Here is a 22,041-nt window from a genome sequence, read left to right as displayed (position 1 = left end):
TACAACTGTGAGACCTTCTGGGTAAGTCTCTAAGAGCTTTGCACACCTGGATTGTACCATATTTGCCCATTATTCTTTTTTAAATTCTTCAAGCACTGTCAAGTTGGTTGTTGATCATTGCTAAACAGCCATTTTCAAGTCGATTTAAGTCAAAACTGTAACTAGGTCACTCAGGAACATTCAATGTTGTCTTGGTAAGCAACTCCAGTGTAGTTTTGGCCTTGTGTTTTAGGTTATTGTCCTGCTGAAAGGTGACTTTGTCTCCCAGTGTCTGTTAGAAAGCAGACTGAACCAGTTTCCTCTAGGATGTTGCCTATTCCCTTTCTTTTTATCCTAAAAAACTCCCTAGTCCTTGCCGATGACAAGCATTCTCATAACAGGATGCAGCCTCCACCATGCTGGAAACTATGGAGAATGGTACTCAGTAATGTGTTGTGTTGTAGTTGCCCCAAACATAACACTTTGTATTTAGGCAAAACGTTAATTTCTTTGCCAGATTTTTCGCAGTATTACTTTAGTGCCTTGTTGCAAACAGGATGCATGTTTTGGAATATTTTTATATTCACTCTGTCATTTAGGTTACTTTGTGGAGTGACCACAATGTTGTTGATCCATCCTCAGTTTTCTCCTATCACAGCTATTAAGCTCTGTAACTGTTTTAAAGTCACCATTGGCCTCATGGTGAGATCCCTGAGCAGTTTCCTTCCTATCCGGCAACTGAGTTGGGAAGGATGCCTGCATCTTTGTTGTGACTGGGTGTATTGATACACCATCCAAAGTGTACTTAATAACTTCACCATGCTCAAAGGGATTTCAGTGTCTGCTTTTTTTTTTTACCCATCTACCAATAGGTGCCCTTCTCTGCAAGCCATTGGAAAACCTCCCTGGTCTTTGTGGTTGAATCTGTGCTTGAAATTCATTGCTTGACTGAGGGACCTTACAGATAATTGTATGTGTGGGTTACAGAGATGGGGTAGTCATAATAAAACCATGTTAAACAATATTATTGCACACAGACTGAGTCCATGCATCTGTCACGCCCTGACCTTAGAGATCCCTTTTATTCTCTATTTGGTTAGGTCAGGGTGTGATTTGGGTGGGCATTCTAGTTTTTCAATTTCTTTGTTGGCCGGGTATGGTTCCCAATCAGAGGCAGCTGTCTATCGTTGTCTCTGATTGGGGATCATACTTAGGCAGCCTTTTTCCCATCTTAGTTTGTGGGGTCTTGTTTTTGTATAGGTGCTGTGTAGCCTGCAGAACTTTACGTTCGTTTGTATTTTGTTGTTTTGTCGGTGTTCCTTTAATAAATTAATATGTTCGCCTACCACGCTGCACCTTGGTCTGAGCCGTCTATCAACGAGCGTGACAGAAGATCCCACCACCAACGGACCAAGCAGCGTGGCCAGGAGGAGCAGACATCCTGGACACAGGTGGGGAAGACATTCTGGACATGGGAGGAGATATTGGCCGGAAAGGGACCCTGGGCGAAGGAGGAGACCCAGGCAGGAAGGGATCGCCTTCCATGGGAGAAGACGTAGGCAGTGAGAGAGGATCAACGGCAACTCCGAAGGTCACGACCACGACGGAAGCCGAGAGGCAGCCCCAAAGATTTGTTTTTGGGGGGCACATGGGGTGGTTGGCGGAGCCAGGTTTCAGACCAGAGCCAACTCCCCGCACTTGCTTTAAGGAGCGTGTGACCGTTCAGGCACCCTGTTATGCAGTGATACGCACTGTCTCTAGTGCGCATTCACAGCCCGGTGCGCTTTGTGCCCGCGCCCCGCACTTTCCGGGCTAAAGTGAGCATCCAGCCAGGACGGGTTGTGCCGGCTCAGCGCTCCTGGTCTCCAGTACGCCTCCTCGGTCCACTATATCCTGCGCCGGTCCTACGCACTGTGTCGCCAGTGCGCATTCACAGCCCAGTGCGTCCTGTGCCCGCGCCCTGCACTTTCCGGGCTAAAGTGAGCATCCAGCCAGGACGGGTTGTGCCAGCTCTACCCTCCAGACCTCCAGTGCACCTCCTCGGCCCAGTATATCCTGCGCCGGCTCTACGCACTGTGTCGCCAGTGCGCCTTCACAGCCCGGTACGACCCATGCCTGCTCCTCGCACCAGCCCAATGGTGCGTGTCTCCAGCCCGGTACGGCTCGTGCCTGCTCCTCGCACCAGCCCGGTACGGCCCGTGCCTGCTCCTCGCACCAGACCTCCAGCGACGGTCCTCGGCACAAAGCCTCCAGGCGATGGTCGGCAGTCCGGAGTCTCCGGTGACGGTCGGCGGTCCGGAGTCTCCGGCGACAGTCGGCGGTCAGGAGTCTCCGGCGACGGTCGGCGGTCCGGAGTCTCTGGCGACGGTCGGCGGTCAGGAGTCTCCGGCGACGGTCGGCGGTCCGGAGTCTCCGGCGACGATGCGCGGTCCGGTTCCTCCGGCGATGACCCGTGGTCCCGAGCTTCCGGTGACGATCGACGGTCCGGATTCTCTGGCGACGACCCATGGTCCGGTTCCTCGACCCGCGTTCCGAGTTGATAGAATAATTATTAATGACTAATTATTACACCCTGAAACTGTGTGAAATGTGTTAGAATTTGTGAGTGTAGGACCAGTAAAGACTATGACATTGAGCTACTATTTAGCAATGTGAGTAAGAGTTAGACCAGACAACAAAGGACAAGGAGAACTGTCTACAGGCAACTGAGAAACCAAGATAACTGAGGAATTTAGGGAGGAGAGAAACTGTTAGGCTTGGAAGAGTGGATGTGTGTGTGTGTGTGTGTGTGTACTGATGGTCAGGAGAGCAGTTTTAAAGTGGAAAACTACAGCCCGCCTACAGAGAGGAGGGATTTTTGTATGACGTATGAGTATAAAAGATGGAATCTGAAATTGTGATGGCAGAATTCTCAATGAATAAATCTCTGACTATGCAGACCGGGACTCTGTCCGTTTCTTAAATCCAAAAGACTTACAACCTTTTGGGAGACGCACAGAGACACTGAAATAGTTTGTTAAATAATTCACATAACAGGAGTGTCCGGCGACGATCCAAGGTCTGGAGCTTCCGGTGACGATCCCCGTACCAGAGTCGCCACCGAAGATTTTTTATTTATTTATTTTATTTCACCTTTATTTAACCAGGTAAACCAGTTGAGAACAAGTTCTCATTTACAACTGCGACCTGGCCAAGATAAAGCAAAGCAGTGCGATAAAAAACAACAACACAGAGTTACATATGGGGTAAAACAAAACAAAGTCAAAAATACAACAGAAATACATATAATATACAGTGTGCAAATTTAGCAAGTTATGGAGGTAAGGCAATAAAATAGGCTATAGTGCAAAATAATTACAATTTAGTATTAACACTGGAATTATGTGCAAGAGATGATGTGCAAATAGAGATACTGGGGTACAAATGAGCAAAATAAATAACAATATAGGGATGAGGTAGTTGGGCGGGCTAATTTCAGATGGGCTGTGTACAGGTGCAGTGATCGGTAAGGTGCTCTGACAACTGATGCTTAAAGTTAGTGAGGGAGATAAGTGTCTCCAGCTTCAGAGATTTTTGCAATTTGTTCCAATCATTGGCAGCAGAGAACTGGAAGGAATTGCGGCCAAAGGAGGTGTTGGCTTTGGGGATGACCAGTGAGATATACCCGCTGGAGCGCAGACTACGGGTGGGTGTTGCTATGGTGACCAATGAGCTAAGATAAGGAGGGGATTTGCCTAGCAGTGATTTATAGATGGCCTGGAGCCAGTGGGTTTGGCGACGAATATGTAGTGAGGACCAGCCAACAAGAGCGTACAGGTCACAGTGGTGGGTATTATATGGGGCTTTGGAGACAAAACGGATGGCACTGTGATAGACAACATCCAATTTGCTGAGTAGAGTGTTGGAGGCTATTTTGTAAATGACATCGCCGAAGTCAAGGATCGGTAGGATAGTCAGTTTTACGAGGGCATGTTTGGCAGCATGAGTGAAGGAGGCTTTGTTGCGAAATAGGAAACCGATTCTAGATTTAACTTTGGATTGGAGATTCTTAATGTGAGTCTGGAAGGAGAGTTTACAGTCTAACCATGGCGGATCCGCGAGCGGAGCGGGGTCTACGTCCCGCACCGGACTGTCACGCCCTGACCTTAGAGATCCCTTTTATTCTCTATTTGGTTAGGTCAGGGTGTGATTTGGGTGGGCATTCTAGTTTTTCTATTTCTTTGTTGGCCGGGTATGGTTCCCAATAAGAGGCAGCCTTTTTCCCATCTTAGTTTGTGGGATCTTGTTTTTGTATAGGTGCTGTGTAGCCTGCAGAACTTTATGTTTGTTTGTATTTTGTTGTTTTGTCTGTGTTCATTTAATAAATTAATATGTTCGCCTACCACGCTGCACCTTGGTCCGAGCCGTCTATCAACGAGCGTGACAGCATCTTATTACTTAGGCTTGCCATAACAAAGGGGTTGAATACTTATTGACTCAAGACATCACAGCTTTTCATTTTTAATTCCACTTTGACATTATGGGGTATTGTGTGTAGATCAAAATACCAATGTAATCAATTTTATATTCAGGCTGTAACACAACAAAATGTTGAAAAAGTCAAGGGGTGTGAATACTTTCTGAAGGCACTGTACATCGTTTTACTACCATCAAGGTCAAAATAATAAGTGCCTTTTTCTTGATCTCATAACACTTTTGCTGGATCAAGATTAGCGAGATTCGTGACAGTGACACAAGTGCCTTTTAACACTATGACTGATATCTTAGCTCTGAATAAGGGGAAGTGTTAAGATGGGACCACGCAGAGCAGTCACATCCTATTCACTCATCTACAATATGACAGATGATAAACGCTAAATAAATTAGGATGCATGAAATTTCCATGTGGTGGTGGTGTTAGGTTATTATACTGTAATGTAGTGTACAGGGAGGTATGACTGCCTTGGGTACCATAGAGCTTCAGAGTTCTCACACCCTCTGACCTCCCACTATACTTTCATAGTAAGAGAGAGAGTAGCATCACATGCCAGGCTTCTAGGCCGTATACACAAGACTAGAAACAGAGCGAAATGCCATGATGAAAGATTTAGAGAGAGAGAGAATATACAAAGATTTAGAGAGAGGTACAAAGCAGCCAAGACACTTAGATGTGTCGAGAGATGTCTGGTAGTAGGCATGGCCAGGAGACCTGAGGTAATCGCTTCAATACATTTTTTCATCTAGAAAGGTTTGTTGTTACACCACGGGTCTGTTTTTTTGTTAGAGTAGTCAGAAGCTCCTGCCCTCTCACTCACCTTCTCACCATTTACCAAGTAATGTGTGAGAGAGAGAAAGAGGGGAAATGAATGTGTGAGATGGGTGGGTGGGGAGCGAGTCCTGTTGGTTACAGAGAAAAAGAAGATGTGGGCCATGAGAAAGTACACCCATCCCCCTGACTGAAACCACAGCCACCCACCAATCACATATACAGAGATGCACACAGTCAGCCGTAACCATGGCCTACTGTTGACGGCAGCCCTCTGGCCAGCTCCATCTCTCTCTCTCCCTCTTTCTCTCTTTGCATGTTCATTTGTTGGATTTGTTTTATTGATTAATGTGTGGTAATGTGTGATTAGTGAGGTAAATTTGGACTCCTTGTAGCTATCAGCGATGGGCGTTTTTTTCATTAGATAATTTCCTCCTGTGGTTGCCCCATGCAGGGAAAATGTACAAGTGTGAAAACGCCTATTGTTTCTCCTCTATTCTATATCGGCCGATTTTGTCAACAGAATTTGGATGCCTTTACTGGCATGTTTTACTGTTTGTATGTTTTCAAGAGTGTGTCCTTAATGAATAGGTGTAGCCTGTGTGACTATATGCCTGTGTGTGACTGTTCACGTTTGTGAGTGTGTGCACTGAATGAATGCACGTGTGTATGGGACTTTGCCTGCTTGCAGAAGCACAATAACATGTGTTTGTGTGTATATGTATTCATGTGTTTGTGTCTCAGGGAGAGCATAAGGCCATCTCTGATTGATGTGCTAAAACCACAATAGTCAGTGATGCTGGGCTGGCCCCACACCCCGCTCTTTTTTACATTTATATGATCATCTTAAAAAATGTCTCGTTTATTAGATACAGACAAGTTGTTTTGCATCATATCTTTTTGATTTTTGATTTTGATGATTTTTAATATAATCTTTATTTATTTTGTATATCTAAGTATCTATTTTCAATCAATAATTATACAATTCATGAGTTGACAATATTTTTAAATACACATTGCAAAATAGAAGGCACACATTTAAAAAATACATACATTTGTTGGTCATTAGAGATAATCACAATAAATACTGATAATAAAGAAAGTCCTGTAATTATTGATTAAGTTTAGCTTGTATGCAGTTTATTTAATGGTACTCATTTAGGGCCGTTTTTTATTTATTAGAGGAGGGTAGCCACCAGGGAGGGAGGTGGGAGGCGGCCGGAGTACTGGCAAGGCTTGGTGGGTCGTCATCATGAGCCTCCATTTGAGTGGACCAGACTGCTGCAGGACCTGTGTCATTAGGGAGGGGAGTCTTGGGATGGCTCTTCACTGGCGGACTCAAAGCTGTCATTGTTCTCCTCATCACTCTTGCTCTCTGGTGTGCTGTCAGACTGACTTGGACTGGCTGTAGGACTGGCTGTAGGACTGGCTGTCAGACTGACTTGGACTGGCTGTAGGACTGGCTGTAGGACTGGCTGTAGGACTGACTGTAGGACTGGCTGTAGGACTGGCTGTCAGACTGACTTGGACTGGCTGTAGAACTGGCTGTAGGACTGGCTGTAGGACTGACTGTATGACTGACTGTAGGACTGGCTGTAGGACAGGCTGTTGGACTGGCTGTAGGACTGACTTGGACTGGCTGTAGGACTGGCTGTAGGACTGACTTGGACTGGCTGTAGGACTGGCTGTAGGACTGACTTGGACTGGCTGTAGGACTGGCTGTAGGACTGGCTGTAGGACTGGCTGTAGGACTGACTTGGACTGGCTGTAGGACTGGCTGTAGGACTGGCTGTCAGACTGACTTGGACTGGCTGTAGGACTGGCTGTAGGACTGGCTGTAGGACTGGCTGTAGGACTGGCTGTCAGACTGACTTGGACTGGCTGTAGGACTGGCTGTAGGACCGGCTGTAGGACTGGCTGTCAGACTGACTTGGACTGGCTGTAGGACTGGCTGTAGGACTGGCTGTCAGACTGACTTGGACTGGCTGTAGGACTGGCTGTAGGACTGGCTGTAGGACTGGCTGTAGGACTGACTTGGACTGGCTGTAGGACTGGCTGTAGGACTGGCTGTCAGACTGACTTGGACTGGCTGTAGGACTGGCTGTAGGACTGGCTGTAGGACTGGCTGTAGGACTGGCTGTCAGACTGACTTGGACTGGCTGTAGGACTGGCTGTAGGACCGGCTGTAGGACTGGCTGTCAGACTGACTTGGACTGGCTGTAGGACTGGCTGTAGGACTGGCTGTCAGACTGACTTGGACTGGCTGTAGGACTGGCTGTAGGACTGGCTGTAGGACTGGCTGTCGGACTGGCTGTAGGACTGGCTGTAGGACTGGCTGTAGGACAGGCTTCCCTTACACCATTCTATGCTCTGTTGCTGTACGCTTGTGGACAGCTGAAGTAGGTCTGCCCATCACCATTGCAGAGTGTGCACTTACATTTACATTTACATTTTAGTCATTTAGCAGACGCTCTTATCCAGAGCGATTTACAGGAGCAATTAGGGTTAAGTGCCTTGCTCAAGGGCACATTTACGTCATTTAGCAGACGCTCTTATCCAGAGCGACTTACAAATTGGTGCATTCACCCTATAGCCACTTTACAATTATTAATATTATTATTTTTTTTTGGGGGGGGGGGGGGGTAGAAGGATTACTTTATCCTATCCCAGGTGTTCCTTAAAGAGGTGGGGTTTCAAATGTCTCCGGAAGGTGGTGAGTGACTCCGCTGTCCTGGCGTCGTGAGGGAGCTTGTTCCACCATTGGGGTGCCAGAGCAGCGAACAGTTTTGACTGGGCTGAGCGGGAACTATGCTTCCGCAGAGGAAGGGGAGCCAGCAGGCCAGAGGTGGATGAATGCAATGCCCTCGTTTGGGTGTAGGGACTGATCAGAGCCTGAAGGTACGGAGGTGCCGTTCCCCTCACTGCTCCATAGGCAAGCACCATGGTCTTGTAACGGATGCGAGCTTCAACTGGAAGCCAGTGGAGTGTGCGGAGGAGGGGGGTGACGTGAGAGAACTTGGGAAGGTTGAACACCAGACGGGCTGCGGCATTCTGGATGAGTTGTAGGGGTTTAATGGCACAGGCAGGGAGCCCAGCCAACAGCGAGTTGCAGTAATCCAGACGGGAGATGACAAGTGCCTGGATTAGGACCTGTGCCGCTTCCTGTGTAAGGCAGGGTCGTACTCTCCGAATGTTGTAGAGCATGAACCTGCAGGATCGGGTCACCGCCTTGATGTTAGCGGAGAACGACAGGGTGTTGTCCAGGGTCACGCCAAGGCTCTTCGCACTCTGGGAGGAGGACACAACGGAGTTGTCAACCGTGATGGCGAGATCATGGAACGGGCAGTCCTTCCCCGGGAGGAAGAGCAGCTCCGTCTTGCCAGGGTTCAGCTTGCTTTCACTCGTGCACTCTATGGACTTGTGACCGAACTCACTGCATCTCCAGCACTTGACAGTCTTGCAATCCTTCCCCTGGTGGTCCGTGGCGTTACAGACATAGCAGCGGGTGGTCTGTCATGAGTAGAAGATTCTGTGCTGTTTGGCCCCAGCATGATGTTGTTGGGGATCTCTACAGCTTCACCATCTGTTCCTCTCTTGGTCCGGACCTTGTACCTCCTTAGGCCATACCATATCCCATTGTTGTCTACTGGTTTCAAGGCAAGCTGAAGGAGAGTGCAGTAATGTTGCAGATACAGCTCTATGTCATGGTCAGAGACTCTTGCTGTCCGGAAATGACCGTTATAATCTTCTCATCCATGTTGAATGGGGACTCCACTTCCCAGTCACTCCAATTCTGCTCATGTGCATTTGCATTGCGGCGCTCAAGAAACTGGCGTAGGGGGTTGTCTGAGAAGAAGCACATTTCATATTCTCACCGGTTTGGGAGGGCTATGTAAGAATAGACATCTGCAGCAGTGAATCACTGGGAGTCGAGCAGTAGGTTTTCAGCCAGTAGGTTTTCTACTAGGCACCTGTCCTTCCCCAACAAAACGCAGCCTAACCCAGAGTTGCTGAGGTCGGACTGCATAGCTCCCAAGATTGGGAGCCATGATGGAAAATTTGCTCAGTTGTGATCAACGAGGGGGACCACGGCAGCTAGACCGCGTCCTAACATTGTGTGTTCACTAGTTGAGTCCAACCCCAAGTCGCTCTCTGACCAGATATAGTCTTGTGTAGTCCTGTCACTCCATTCGCTCTTGTGATGCTGGTTTCATAACCACAGCCTTATACAGGCTGCTTAAATGGAGCTCAGAACAAGGAGCATACTGGAACGCAAGGGCACATATCACAGTGGAAAGCAGAACAGGTGAGACAAAAACAAAGAAAAGTAAAAGTACACTAAATGCCAACCAGCCATAACCCCTCCCCCCTCCCCCCTCCCCCCTCCCCTCCCCTCACCTCCACCCCAGACCCCAGAGATTCAGGTTCCTAGAAAGGCAGGAGCAGCAGTAGGGGAGGAGAGGGACGGATGTAGGGAGAGAAGCCCCTGAACCCCCCCCATCAGAGACGAGACACAAACCCACTAAGCCCACCACCCCGTCTCAACAACCTGCCCTTCCCTCGCCTGCACTCCCTGAAACCCTGGGGAGAAGGCTGCCAGCCCCTCGCCACAGTAACCACAGTGCTCTGCCAAGCTCCACTCCAGAACATCAAGGCAGTGGCACACTCAACTCCACTGTCTGCTTCTCACAGGATACAATACACTGAGTGTACAAAACATTAAGAACACCTGCTTTTTCCATGACATACAGTAGACTGACCAGGTAAATCCAGGTGAAAGCTATGATCCCTTATTGATGTCACTTGTTAAATCCACTTCAATCAGTGTAGGCGCACCAGTTTGTGTCAAGAACTGCAACGCTGCTGGGTTTTTCACACTCAACAGTTTCCCGTGAATATCAAGAATGGTCCACATTGGAGTCAACATGGGCAAGCATCCCTGTGAAATGCTTTAGACACCTTGTAGAGTCCATGCCCCGACAAATTGAGTCTGTTCTGAGGGCCTCTGACCTGTTTCAATCTAAGGTGTCGTGGGCTGAGTCATACAGTGATCTCCAATGTAGTTTTCACTGTCAATGAACATCAGCAATAACACACAGTTATTTTGGCCATCTCTAACCGGTGCCCCCGCACATTGACTCTGTACCAGTACCCTCTGTATATAGCCTCCCTACTGCTCTTTTATTTTACTGCTGGTCTTTAATGATTTTTTATTTTAAATGTATCTTTTTTTTTTTTACTTAACACTGCATTGTTGGTTAAGGGCTTGTAAGTAAGCATTTCACTGTAATGTCTACACCTGTTGTATTCGGCGCATGTGGCAAATACAATTTGATTTGATTTGATCTCACCTTTACTTTACTTCACTTGTTTAGTAAAATCCTGTCATCTTCTAGCAGCTCTTTTCACCTTTGTTCTAGTGTGGGAGAGTGTTTCTATTTCTGTGGTGGAGAATTAAATTACCTCAGTCACACGAAGAGAGTTGTGTGGGTTGCGTATTATACACACACCACACTACATAGACACCAGTGATGTGTGTCAATAACCTCAGATAGCAAGATGACGTGGTTAAAGTAAAGGTTCCTAAAGGTTTTTATGTGAGACTTAAAAATAGGTATTTAAACACAATGAAGTGACCTTAATGTACACACTTGCCTACAGTCAGACTGTTGCTAGCGGTATCTCCACGTTACCTGTGACTTAGTCGCATAGAACATTGACTCTCAGACCAAGATGGATAGGTTTGGATGTGTGCTTGGTCCTTCCTAGTGCACGGTAGCAGGAGCAGTCCTCTCTAGAGGAAAGACAACAGGCAAGATGCAAACAACAAGCTGAACATCAACAGCACAGGTTTCCATTACAGAAGTTGGTTACCAGTTGGGAATATCAGATTTTTCCATTTTTTATTCTCATTCAATTAAAAACTAAAACAAAGGAAAAACAGTTTATCTAGCTGATAGACTATTTCTGATTAGAACATCTTTGGTGTAGATTAGAATACATCTTGAAAAAGGACCAATAATATGCATCATTGTCACATACTATATTATGTGTGTTAGAGTGAAATGAATGTTACAGTATGAGTTTAATAGATGTCGTTGTTTTATTTCTAGCCTTTAGCTAAATGCTTTGAATTGTACGCTGAGAGGTATAGACTTTGAATGCACTGTAAAGGTTGCATGGTCGGTTTTCTGTTGAGCTTTCCCACAATCCTTTGTTCAGCAACTGTTTCAAAATCAAACCAAATCAATTGTTTTCTCTTATGTCATCTAGTAACGGAGGATTAAGAAAAGGGGATGTTACTGACACCAAAGAGAGAACAACCACTACACATTCAACTGTGCATTCAAGTGGTAAGTTAAACAATTCTGCCTCTCTCCTCCAGATTTCAACTTTATAATATGAGATTGGTGTTTCATCTTTTGCATGATTTGTATTGAATTTGAGGATCAATTCAGTACAGATATAAATCATTCTAATACATTTAACTGATGAGCACAAAAAAATATTAGATATTTTTAGGATTGGGCTTGACTGAAAATGGACCAAAATAGGCTATTGTTTTTGCAAAAGGTTGTGTTGTTTATGAATGTACAGCTAGGTGATTAATGGTCCAAAAAAATATATTCAGATAATGTGTAGAATTGTGAATATCATTAGGAGAATTGCAAAGGAAACATGTTGCATTTGTCATTTGATTGCATTGCATGGTAGGATTGTGCGCTATTTGATGAATGATTTGGTTACATATGTCATATTTAGACACTTTTAAAAAAATTATAAAGATGTGGATCTATTTAGTAAAAAGCTCAAAATGATTTATTTATCACAACAGATCGTGAGATTTCAGTTTGAATTGCTTGACTCTAAAACAATGCCAGAGTAGGGTAGTCCTCAGAGAAAGACCTGCTTTTGAAAAGTTTTTTTAAAAACAGTTTGCAGGTGGCCGTGCTGCATTTCTAACCCAAACCACAGGCTTTGGCATTTTAACTGAATATTTATCAACAGGTGTGTGTTTCACATTTACATAAGAAGATAAGGAATACTAATGCAGAGCAACATGAGTGACATTACAGCTTACTATAAGTACGATGTGTGGAAATTTTCGGCAATCTGTAATTGTATATTTTCACAGATAAATTGTAAAAAAACGTTTTGATTGTTTTTTTCACAAATTTGGTGAACGATTGTTACATTACGTGGAAATAAATTAATGAAAGTTAATGTTATCAAAAAATGTATTATCTCTAATTTTGTTATCTCTTACAGTAGAAACATCTTTATCCAGTATATCAAAACTATTTTATGTTCATTACTTAATTGCAGCAATATTTAATTACGATCCAAACACATTTCACATTCTCCAGAAATTCTGTAAGTGAGGTGAATGATTCTGTGGATAAATACACTGAGTGTACAAAACATTAAGAACACCTGCTTTTTCCATGACATAAAAATTAAAAAAAAAAAAAAAAAAATGTATATATATATGTGTCATTTTTTATGACATACAGTAGACTGATCAGATACATCCAGGTGAAAGCTATGATCCCTTCTTGATGTCACTTGTTAAATCCACTTCAATCAGTGTAGATGAAGGGGAGGGGGGTGTTCCTAATGTTTGGTATACTCAATGTATTTCTTTAGGGCATTGGTATTTGTAGAAAATTAAATGAAAAATCTACAAATAATATTAGTTAGTTGTTGTTCTTTAATAAAGAATCTGTCATTAAGTTGTGAGTGAATTTCAAATGACTCCTCGTCTTGTCTCTTGTCTGTGTGTAGGTATTTATCTCGCTCACACTCTCCACCTTCCTCTTGCCTCAGCTCTGTCATGCCTCGCTCATTCCTGGTCAAGAGTAAGAGACCAGGGTCTCATCCCCCTTGCTTCTCTAAAGGCACCAAACACACAAACCCTGACCAGCCACAACCTCATACAAATCATCACGACAGGCAGAACAGGGCGTGGCAGGAAGTAAGGTCCCCACATCGGAGCCCCTTCCATGAGGCCCAGGACAACCTGTGCTCAGGGTCAGAGGTCAAAGACACCCTGGACTACCCCTGCCCTAGCTGGGACACCATGGCAACCAGACCACACAGCACCTCGCCAGCTGACCTCTGGACCAGCTGGTCTGCAGGTGCCTGACTGATCCTGACTTTATGGCACTACACTGTCTATTTATTGTAAATAAGAAATAAGTAGATATAGATATTTGTATTTATTTGTATTCCATTGTGTGAAACACTTCAAATTGCCTACATTTGATTGTCATAACTATCTTTATCAACTATCTATTTATCAACTATCTATTTCAAACTCAATCCACTGGTATGTCACTTATTCCACAGAAACCCCAGGGTATGATGGTGTGGAGCCTTCCGAGTCTGCCCTGCTCTGGTCCCTACAATGGCCCCGGGGCCCTGACAGAGAGAGGGAGCTGGAGAAACTGGTCCATTTCTTACTGAGCCACAGGCCACATATGGACCACAACTCCACCAGCCCATGCCCCCTCTGTGAAAAGGTAAGAGGAACCAGCAAGGGTCAGGAATTACAATTTAATCAGAACACCACGTCCGCCCTTATTGGGTGTATCGACCAAAAGTGTGTGGTTCCAAGCCATGCAAACCACTTCAGGCACGACCAAAATAGAATAAATGAGATACTGTTTGGTGTTTGTGACCTGAAACAAGAGTGACAGTAGAGTGGTGGAAATTGTACTTGACAGGGCTCTGTGACATGTCAGAAAATGACATAACAGCAGATTTGTTTGGTGTGAGAATAGAGGCTGTGAGGGGTAATTGTGTTGAATATGGCTGACATCTCTGGGAGTATGAGGTACATCTGATGTTACTCTTAGCTTTCACTTTTTCTCAGGTCTTGTCCTCAGGAGCTGTACTGAAGACTCATTTACACAAGTCACATGTCAACGTGCATGCAGTCCCATTGGCCACGTCAGCCAAAGCCAGAGAGCACCCCTACGTGTTCAGAAAAGCTCTGGGCATGTACGGAAGACCAAAGGTATATCTAGCAGAAGTACATTGGTGGAGGTCTCTCCACTTCCCAACACAAACTATAAAAAAAAAAACGAAATGGCAAAATCCTAACCACATCTCTGTGAATGTGTGTGTTCCAGGAGCGTAGCTATAGCTGTAAGGTGTGTGGGAAGGTGTTCAAGCGCTCCTCCACCCTGACCACCCACCTGCTCATCCACTCTGACACCAGGCCCTACCCCTGCCAGTACTGTGGCAAGAGGTTCCACCAGAAGTCTGACATGAAGAAACACACCTTCATACACACAGGTGCGGGGAGGTACACTGGAAGGACACATACACAAATGAGCATCGTGTGTTGAACATAGATCAGCAGGTGTGCGTACATTATAGTACAACTTACACATTGTGCAAAGGTTGCTTCCATCTGGAAGTTAGGATTCTGCCCCACACTGGCTGCTCTCAGAGTATCTCTCTTCTTGAATTCCATGTCACGTCTTGCTGTCTGTCCCTGTCGGTCTCAGGTGAGAAGCCCCACGTATGCCAGGTGTGTGGCAAGGCCTTCAGCCAGAGCTCCAACCTCATCACCCACAGCCGTAAACACAGCAGCTACAGACCCTTCAGCTGCACACACTGCCAACGCAGCTTCCAGCGCAGACTGGACCTACAGCACCACCAGGAGACCCAGTGTGTCTACAGCAGCATGTACTCACAGAGCTGAGGCATAATGGACATTTAGCATTACTCAAGTACTGTATGTAGCACAAGAATGAGTGCTTTGTATAGAGATTGTTGACCGGTATTTGCAGTTTCGTGTTTATATAGTACTTTGATTAGTGACTGAGGCTAAGCACATGACTTGTGTTCAAGTTATTTGGGCATTTTTTTTGTGGATTTATTTTCGCTCGCTGCTTTTCAGGTTGACCCTTTGGATAGTGCCTTGAAGGGAAGAGGTTCCTGTACCTGATCACTTTGTTAACATCTCTAGCAATGCCATATACTGTCTAGTGTATGGGCTGGATTCAATCCATAGCACAGAAGATCAACGTTGTAGCGTGGTTTAAATTTAAAGATAACTTTCGATTGAGCCGGCATACAGTATGCAGCGTTTACCGTGAATGCTGTCTCCGCCAACGCGGAAACGTTGCCTTTAAATTTCAATCGCACTTTAACGCCGAACTTCAGCGCTATGGATTTAATCCAGCCCTTAAGGCTCTAGTCTTTACTGTGCTTCTAAAAAAGACACCTTATTATAAAAAGGTGGTTTGTAGCGTGACTAAGCAAACCCCTATTTCCCACTGTAATTGGCCATTTTCCTCAGAGAGTGGTGCAATTGTAGCTCCCATTGTTGATGTATGAATGAAGCTGCCATTTTCACTTTACTGAGGCAGCCCACCCAAGGGGATAATTTACATTCAGGTCATGGGGAACATGTGAAAAATAACGTCTTTGACTGCTGTACGAGTAGAGAGAGACAATGATTATGTTGAAATCATGCTCCACAATTATGGTGAGACAACTTGACTGTATATTTTTCAGTGTCACAGCCTGGTCAGCATGAGTATATATAAAAAGGGATTTAGATTTAAATATTAAATATTACAAATTAAATACTTTAAGTTTAGCATTTCATTGTTTTCACCCACACTTTATTTGAAGATAAAACACAAAAACTCTTGTCACAGATATTTAATTTATATAGCGATCAGCACAGATAATATCAAACAAAGGGTCACAGTTACAACATAGATATATACAATAAGGGTCTGGATAATGGCAATTCCCCTCACACATACTGTATTCTACTCATGACATATCTTTGACTTCATGTGTTCCTCCTCTCTAAACTCTGTAGTGCTTGTTTCTGTTGTAACCTTCCTCCTCTTTTGCACTCAGAACAGCCTCAATTCGTTGGGGCATGAACTCTACAAGGTGTCGAAAGCGTTCCACAGGGAAGCTGGCCCATGTTGACTCCAATGCTTCCCACAGTTGTGTCAAGTTGGCTGGATGTCCTTTGGGTGGTGGACCATTCTTGATACACACGGGAAACTGTTGAGCGTGAAAAATCCAGCAGCGTTGCAATTCTTGACACAAACCGTTGCGCCTGGCACCTACTACCATACCTCGTTCAAAGGCACTTCAATATTTAGTCTTGCCCATTCAACCCTCTGAATGGCACACGTACACAATCCATGTCTCAATTGTCTCAAGGCTTAAAAATCCTTCTTTAACCTCTCTTCTCCCCTTCATCTACACTGATTGATGTGGATTTAACAAGTGACATCAATAAGGGATCATAGCTTTCACCTGGATTCACTTGGTCAGTCTATGTTATGGAAAGAGCAGAAGTTCTCAATGTTTTGTATACTCAGTGTACATGTATTTACACATACAAACGCCCGCACACCAGACCTGGGTTCAAAAACTATTTAGGGTGTTTCAATTACTTTCAAAAGACATTTCGAAGTAAGTATATATTGGAATGTATTTGGAAATACAAATGTTCAAATACTGCATGCATTTGAACCCAGGTCTGTTTGGTCCTAGGGGTTTTTGAAATAAGTATTTGAAAACATTTTCGGCTATTTATAGGAAGTTATTAGAAAATAATTTCAAATACTTCAAATAGAAATTGCTGATTTGGCCACATTATTCAAAAATACTAAAATACACAGAAAAGTAGTATTTAAATAACAAATACTTAAATACGCATGTATTTGAACCCAGGTCTGACACACTCACATACACACACCAGATGTTTAATCTTCTGTCCCACTTTACCCTTGGTCTCAGATTTACCAGAGAAAACCCTGAAAATGAGATAGAGAACGATAATATCGTATTTCTTACACATGATACAAGATATCACTATTGCAATCTGCAGGTGCTTGACTAATTCACATAGGGCGATAGTGCCACCATGATAAGCCTATAGTATACTAGTCTAAATTTGACATTCTCTTTACTTTGTGGTCCCCCAGCTGTTGTGTGTGTTGCTCCACTCTTATCACGTTCCATCTCACCTCTACACAGAGCTGTTGGAAGAGTCTAATAAAGCAGGGTTAGTATTCTCGAGCAGGCTCCCTCTTCTGGTTGGTGGAGGAGCTCCTGCAACCAATCACATGTCAAGTGTGTCACTAACGTTTATACATGCTGAATAAACCCACTATTTATCTCAAAAATAGTAAGAAAGTCGTAATAGTGTCTACACAACAGGTGTAGACTAATAAGTGAAATGCTTACTTACGGGCCCTTCCCAACAATGCAGAGAGAAAGAAAATAGAGAAATAATAGAAAAGTAAAACAAGTAATAAAAGTAATAATAAATACACAATGAGAACAATAACTTGGCTATATATACGGGGTACCAGTACCGAGTCAATGTGCAGGGGTACGAGGTAATTGAGGTAGATATGTATAGTACCAGTCAAAAGTTTGGACACACCTACTCATTCAAGGGTTTTTCTTTATTTTTTACTATTTTCTACATTGTAGAATAATAGTGAAGACATCAAAACTATGAAATAACACATATGGAATCATGTAGTAACCAAATAAGTGTTAAACAAATCAAAATATATTTTATATTTGAGATTCTTCAAAGTAGCCACCCTTTGCCTTGATGACAGCTTTGCACACTCTTGGCATGCTCTCAACCAGCTTCATGAGGAATGCTTTTCCAACAGTCTTGAAGGAGTTCCCACATATGCGGAGCACTTGTTGGCTGCGTTTCCTTCACTCTGCGGTCCAACTTATCCCAATCCATCTCAACTGGGTTGAGGTCGGGTGATTGTGGAGGCCAGGTCATCTGATGCAGCACTCCATCACTCTCCTTCTTGGTCAAATAGCCCTTACACAGCCTGGAGGTGTGTTGGGTCATTGTCCTGTTGAAAAACAAATGATATTCCCACTAAGCGCAAACCAGATGGGATGGCGTATCGCTGCAGAATGCTGTGGTAGCCATGCTGGTTAAGTGTGCCTTGAATTCTAAATGAATCACAGACAGTGTCACCAGCAAAGCACCCCCACACTTCACGGTGGGAACCACACATGCAGAGATCATCCGTTCACCTACTGCGTCTCACAAAGACACGGCGGTTGGAACCAAAACCTCAAATTTGGACTCATCAGACCAAAGGACAGATTTCCACTGGTCTAATGTCCATTGCTCGTGTTTCTTGGCCCAAGCAAGTCTCTTCTTCTTATTGGTGTCCTTTAGTAGTGGTTTCTTTGCAGCAATTCGACCATGAAGGCCTGATTCGCGCAGTCTCCTCTGAACAGTTGATGTTGAGATGTGTCTGTTACTTGAACTCTGTGAAGCATTTATTTGGGCTGCAATCTGAGGTGCAGTTAACTCTAATGAACTTATCCTCTGCAGCAGAGGTAACTCTGGGTCTTCCTTTCCTGTGGCGTTCCTCATGAGAGCCAGTTTCATCATAGTGCTAGATGTTTTTTGCGACTGCACTTGAAGAAACTTTCAAAGTTCTTGAAATGTTCCGTATTGACCTTCATGTCTTAAAGTAATGATGGATTGTCATTTCTCTTTGCTTATTTGAGCTGTTCTTGCCATAATATGATATTGGTCTTTTACCAAATAGGGCTATCTTCTGTATACCCACCCCTACCTTGTCACAACACAACTGATTGTCTAAAACGCATTAAGAAGGAAAGAAATGCCACAAATTAACTTTTAACAAGGCACACCTGTTAATTGAAATGCATACCAGGTGACTACCTCATGAAGCTGGTTGAGAGAATGCCAAGATTGTGCAAAGCTGTCATCAAAGCAAAGGGTGGCTACTTTGAAGAATCTAAAATCTATTTTGTTTTGTTTAACACTTTTGGTTACTACATGATTCCATATGTGTTATTTTATAGTTTTGATGTCTTCACTATTATTCTACAATGTAGAAAATAGTAGAAATAAAGAAAAACCCTTGAATGAATAGGTGTGTCCAAACTTTTGACTGGTACTGTACATATAACTAGAAATAAAGTGACAGATAAACAGTAGCAGCAGGTATAGAATGTTCTCTGTTTATTTGTGAATATGGTGGCATAGCTCAGTATTTTGGCCTTTGGTCCAGGAGATAGACCTTAGGACCATACACAAAAAAAAATGTATGCACGCATGACTGTAAGTCGCTTTGGATAAAAGCGTCTGCTAAATGGCATATTATTATTATTATTATTACCTGGCCTGTGTGTTTACCTGTGTGAGAGTAGATGCACCACAGCGCCCCCATCAGGCTGATGCCCATAAGGAACGCAACAAACACAATCCCCAACACTGAGCCTGTCTCTACCCCAGAGCCTGGGAGGGAAAAACATGGGAGGGAAAAGTAGTAGTTATGCCAAATCACAGTTAATATCACTGTTGTGATAATACACACATATAGGAACATCCAGGAGTTGATATTATGGTTAGGGTTAGGGTTAGGGTTGAGCCAGGGTGTGGACATGAAGCTAGGGTTAGGGTTGAGCCAGGGTGTGGACATGAAGCTAGGGTTATGGTTGAGGCTAGGGTTAAGGTTACAGTTACTTACTGCTGTGGGCTGGGGTAGGCTTGGGCAGTTGAACCACACTGGGCATTTGACCTCTCTGACCTAGAGAGAGAAAGAGAGAGAGTTGGATAAAATGAGAGAAACACCCCTTTACACAGAGTGAAAGTGAACTACTTGGGCGGCAGGTAGCTTAGTGGGTAAGAGCGTTGTGCCAGTAACCGAAAGGTCGCTGGTTCTAATCCCCGATCCGACTAGGTGAAAAATCTGTCAATGTGCCCTTAAGCAAGGCACTTAACCCTAATTGCTCACGTAAGTCGCTCTGGATAAGAGCGTCTGCTAAATGACTAAAATGTACTTCAGGCCCACAGGAGGTGGGCCTGACCATTGACCATCTACTACTCACCAGCAGGTGGCGCCAGCTGTCTGGCCGCACCAACAGGCTGATTGACCAGCATGGGTCTGGAGAGGTTTCTGTACTCACACTAACAGAAGAGAGAGGAGGGTAAGTCATTACTATTAGTCATTAATACTACTAGCCATTATAAATATAGAACATGTACTGTACCTGTTGGCTGGGTAGTTTAGATACGAGGGCAGGGATTCGGAGGCCCCAGGGATTCGGACAGCCACTCTGTGTCATGGCCGTTGGAGTCACTGACCCAGGGCCGCACAGACGGATGCTACAGTGCAGGAACTGGACAGAGTTGTTGTAGATGGGCCGAAGGACAAAACTGAACCTCAGTCTGTTTATCTGGTCCTCCTCTCCTCCATCGCTCTCCTTCCTTTTGGCTCGTCCTCCTCTTCCCCTCTTCCCACCGTGTTCTCTTTGTCTCAGTCCTGTTGCCAATCCTGCTTTGTTCCTCCAAGCCCTTCCTGGATGCCTGAACGACAGGCCTCTAGGTACCTCCTCTTCCTCTTCATAATATTCCTCATCATCCTCCTCTTCCTCCTCATCCTCTTGGTCATGTGTCATTTTGCTGAGTGTCAGTGAGGAGTCAGTGGAGCAGCCGTCTCTAATGACTGACCAGCCAGGGGACACGCGGGGGTCCGATAGAGGAGACACTATACAGGACCGCACATCCACACCCCCACCGATGGCCCCCTTGGCTGAAAGCTTGGCAAAAACAGTCAGAGAAAATATGGGTAACACATTACTTTACCATGGTCTTATTACTGTGCTGATATGTTATAAGTAGAGTGTAATAAGTATTGTAATTACACTAGTACTGTAATTTGTAGTACTCTGTTAAGTAAAATGTTAGCTACCAACTACGACCTGCTGTGCTCTACTGCTGTAATAGCAGGGCTACAGAGCTCTTACAGAAGGGCCTTATTGTGACATATCTAGATGTGATTATAATAGCCTTCTGGAGGAAGTCTGCTCTGGCCTTGAGGCAGCTGATACTGTAGAAGACTAGCAGAGGGAGAAACACAAGTAGCTCTTGCAGCAGGAGCTACATCAGCAGACAGGCAGACATACACACAATTAAACACACACACACACAGCCAGGCAAACTGACCTCCACATAGACATGGTTGTCAGCAGTGATGGCACAAGGACCGGTCTGCCTCTGCTCATAGCCCTCTGTAACAAACAGCTGCAGTGAGACCAGTGGGCCGGCCCTGGCCCTGGGGAGAGGCCCCGGCCCCTGTGGAGTGGGCTGCTCCACAGGAAGGCTGGGGGCGCTGGGGACTGCAGCCAAACAGCTGAACTAAGAGGACAATGGAAAAGAGAGGGAGATGTATGGAATGATAAGGACAAGCATAGATATACATGTCTCTCTCTCTCTCACTAATATGGAGTGAAATTGGACAACACACACGCTATATCATCTCACATGTATGACCAGTGGAGTCCACTCTGTGGGATCCTTGTCTGTCTCATTGCCCACGGCAACCAGAGGCTTGTTTCTCCATAGCAACACCTGAGAGGATGGATAGACACAAAACATGACAAGTAATATACTGTAAGTAAGAGTTGATACACTAGAGCAGTGAGAGACGTCAGTAGATATATTAGTAGATCGTAGTTCATTCACATGCTACACGTCTGTCTCACTGCCTCCCTCCCTCCTCTCCTGCTCCCTTTCCTCCCAGACCTCCACCACTCCCACTACCCTCCCTCCCTCCAGCCCCCAGCTCCCACACTCCCGTCCGCAGGCCTAGCTACAGTCAGGCTGATCAGCAGTGTTCCGGACACTCTGACCTCGGTCACCCATGTGGCGCCTGGGGGAGATAAGACAGACTACTTACATAACCCTCAGGGGCACTTCAGATCACACTAACCAACAACACAATTGCAGCACTGCTCTTCTACTCCTC

At 44.9% G+C, this 22,041-nt stretch overlaps 2 protein-coding genes across 2 annotated transcripts in view; one reads left to right on the top strand and one right to left on the bottom strand.

Moving 5' to 3' along the window:
• On the top strand, positions 1-15,302 carry LOC311100730 (uncharacterized protein). The gene is made up of 7 exons (XM_084141691.1): positions 1-21; positions 11,498-11,577; positions 13,010-13,362; positions 13,574-13,746; positions 14,100-14,243; positions 14,359-14,524; positions 14,740-15,302. Exons 3-7 carry the CDS (start codon positions 13,059-13,061, stop codon positions 14,934-14,936), a joined length of 984 nt encoding a protein of 327 aa, XP_083997817.1. The 5' UTR covers positions 1-21; positions 11,498-11,577; positions 13,010-13,058; the 3' UTR covers positions 14,937-15,302.
• A 591-nt stretch (positions 15,303-15,893) lies between these two features.
• The window catches only part of LOC311139276 (transforming growth factor-beta receptor type 3-like protein), a 10,973-nt gene continuing 4,825 nt past the window's right edge, over positions 15,894-22,041 (bottom strand). The window contains exons 5-11 of the mRNA XM_084174163.1: positions 21,558-21,644; positions 21,240-21,431; positions 20,285-20,833; positions 20,123-20,201; positions 19,762-19,821; positions 19,428-19,529; positions 15,894-17,323 (exon numbers count right to left, since the gene is read on the bottom strand). Coding sequence (XP_084030289.1) covers positions 17,241-17,323; positions 19,428-19,529; positions 19,762-19,821; positions 20,123-20,201; positions 20,285-20,833; positions 21,240-21,431; positions 21,558-21,644 — 1,152 coding nt within the window. The 3' untranslated portion in view covers positions 15,894-17,240. The remainder of the gene's footprint in view (positions 17,324-19,427; positions 19,530-19,761; positions 19,822-20,122; positions 20,202-20,284; positions 20,834-21,239; positions 21,432-21,557; positions 21,645-22,041) is intronic.

Source organism: Coregonus lavaretus, assembly GCF_964263955.1.
Source record: "Coregonus lavaretus genome assembly, chromosome: 2".
NCBI lineage: Eukaryota > Metazoa > Chordata > Actinopteri > Salmoniformes > Salmonidae > Coregonus > Coregonus lavaretus.
Note: the sequence above shows the minus strand (reverse complement) of the source record. Positions and strands in the feature narration are given on the sequence as shown.

Bases quoted from the DNA above. Each gene is read 5' to 3' on its own strand.
- LOC311100730 (XM_084141691.1), top strand. From the start codon at position 13,059: ATGCCTCGCTCATTCCTGGTCAAGAGTAAGAGACCAGGGTCTCATCCC. The intron at 13,363-13,573 runs GTGCCTGACTGA...CTTATTCCACAG, and splicing joins CTGGACCAGCTGGTCTGCAG to AAACCCCAGGGTATGATGGT. The intron at 13,747-14,099 runs GTAAGAGGAACC...ACTTTTTCTCAG, and splicing joins CATGCCCCCTCTGTGAAAAG to GTCTTGTCCTCAGGAGCTGT.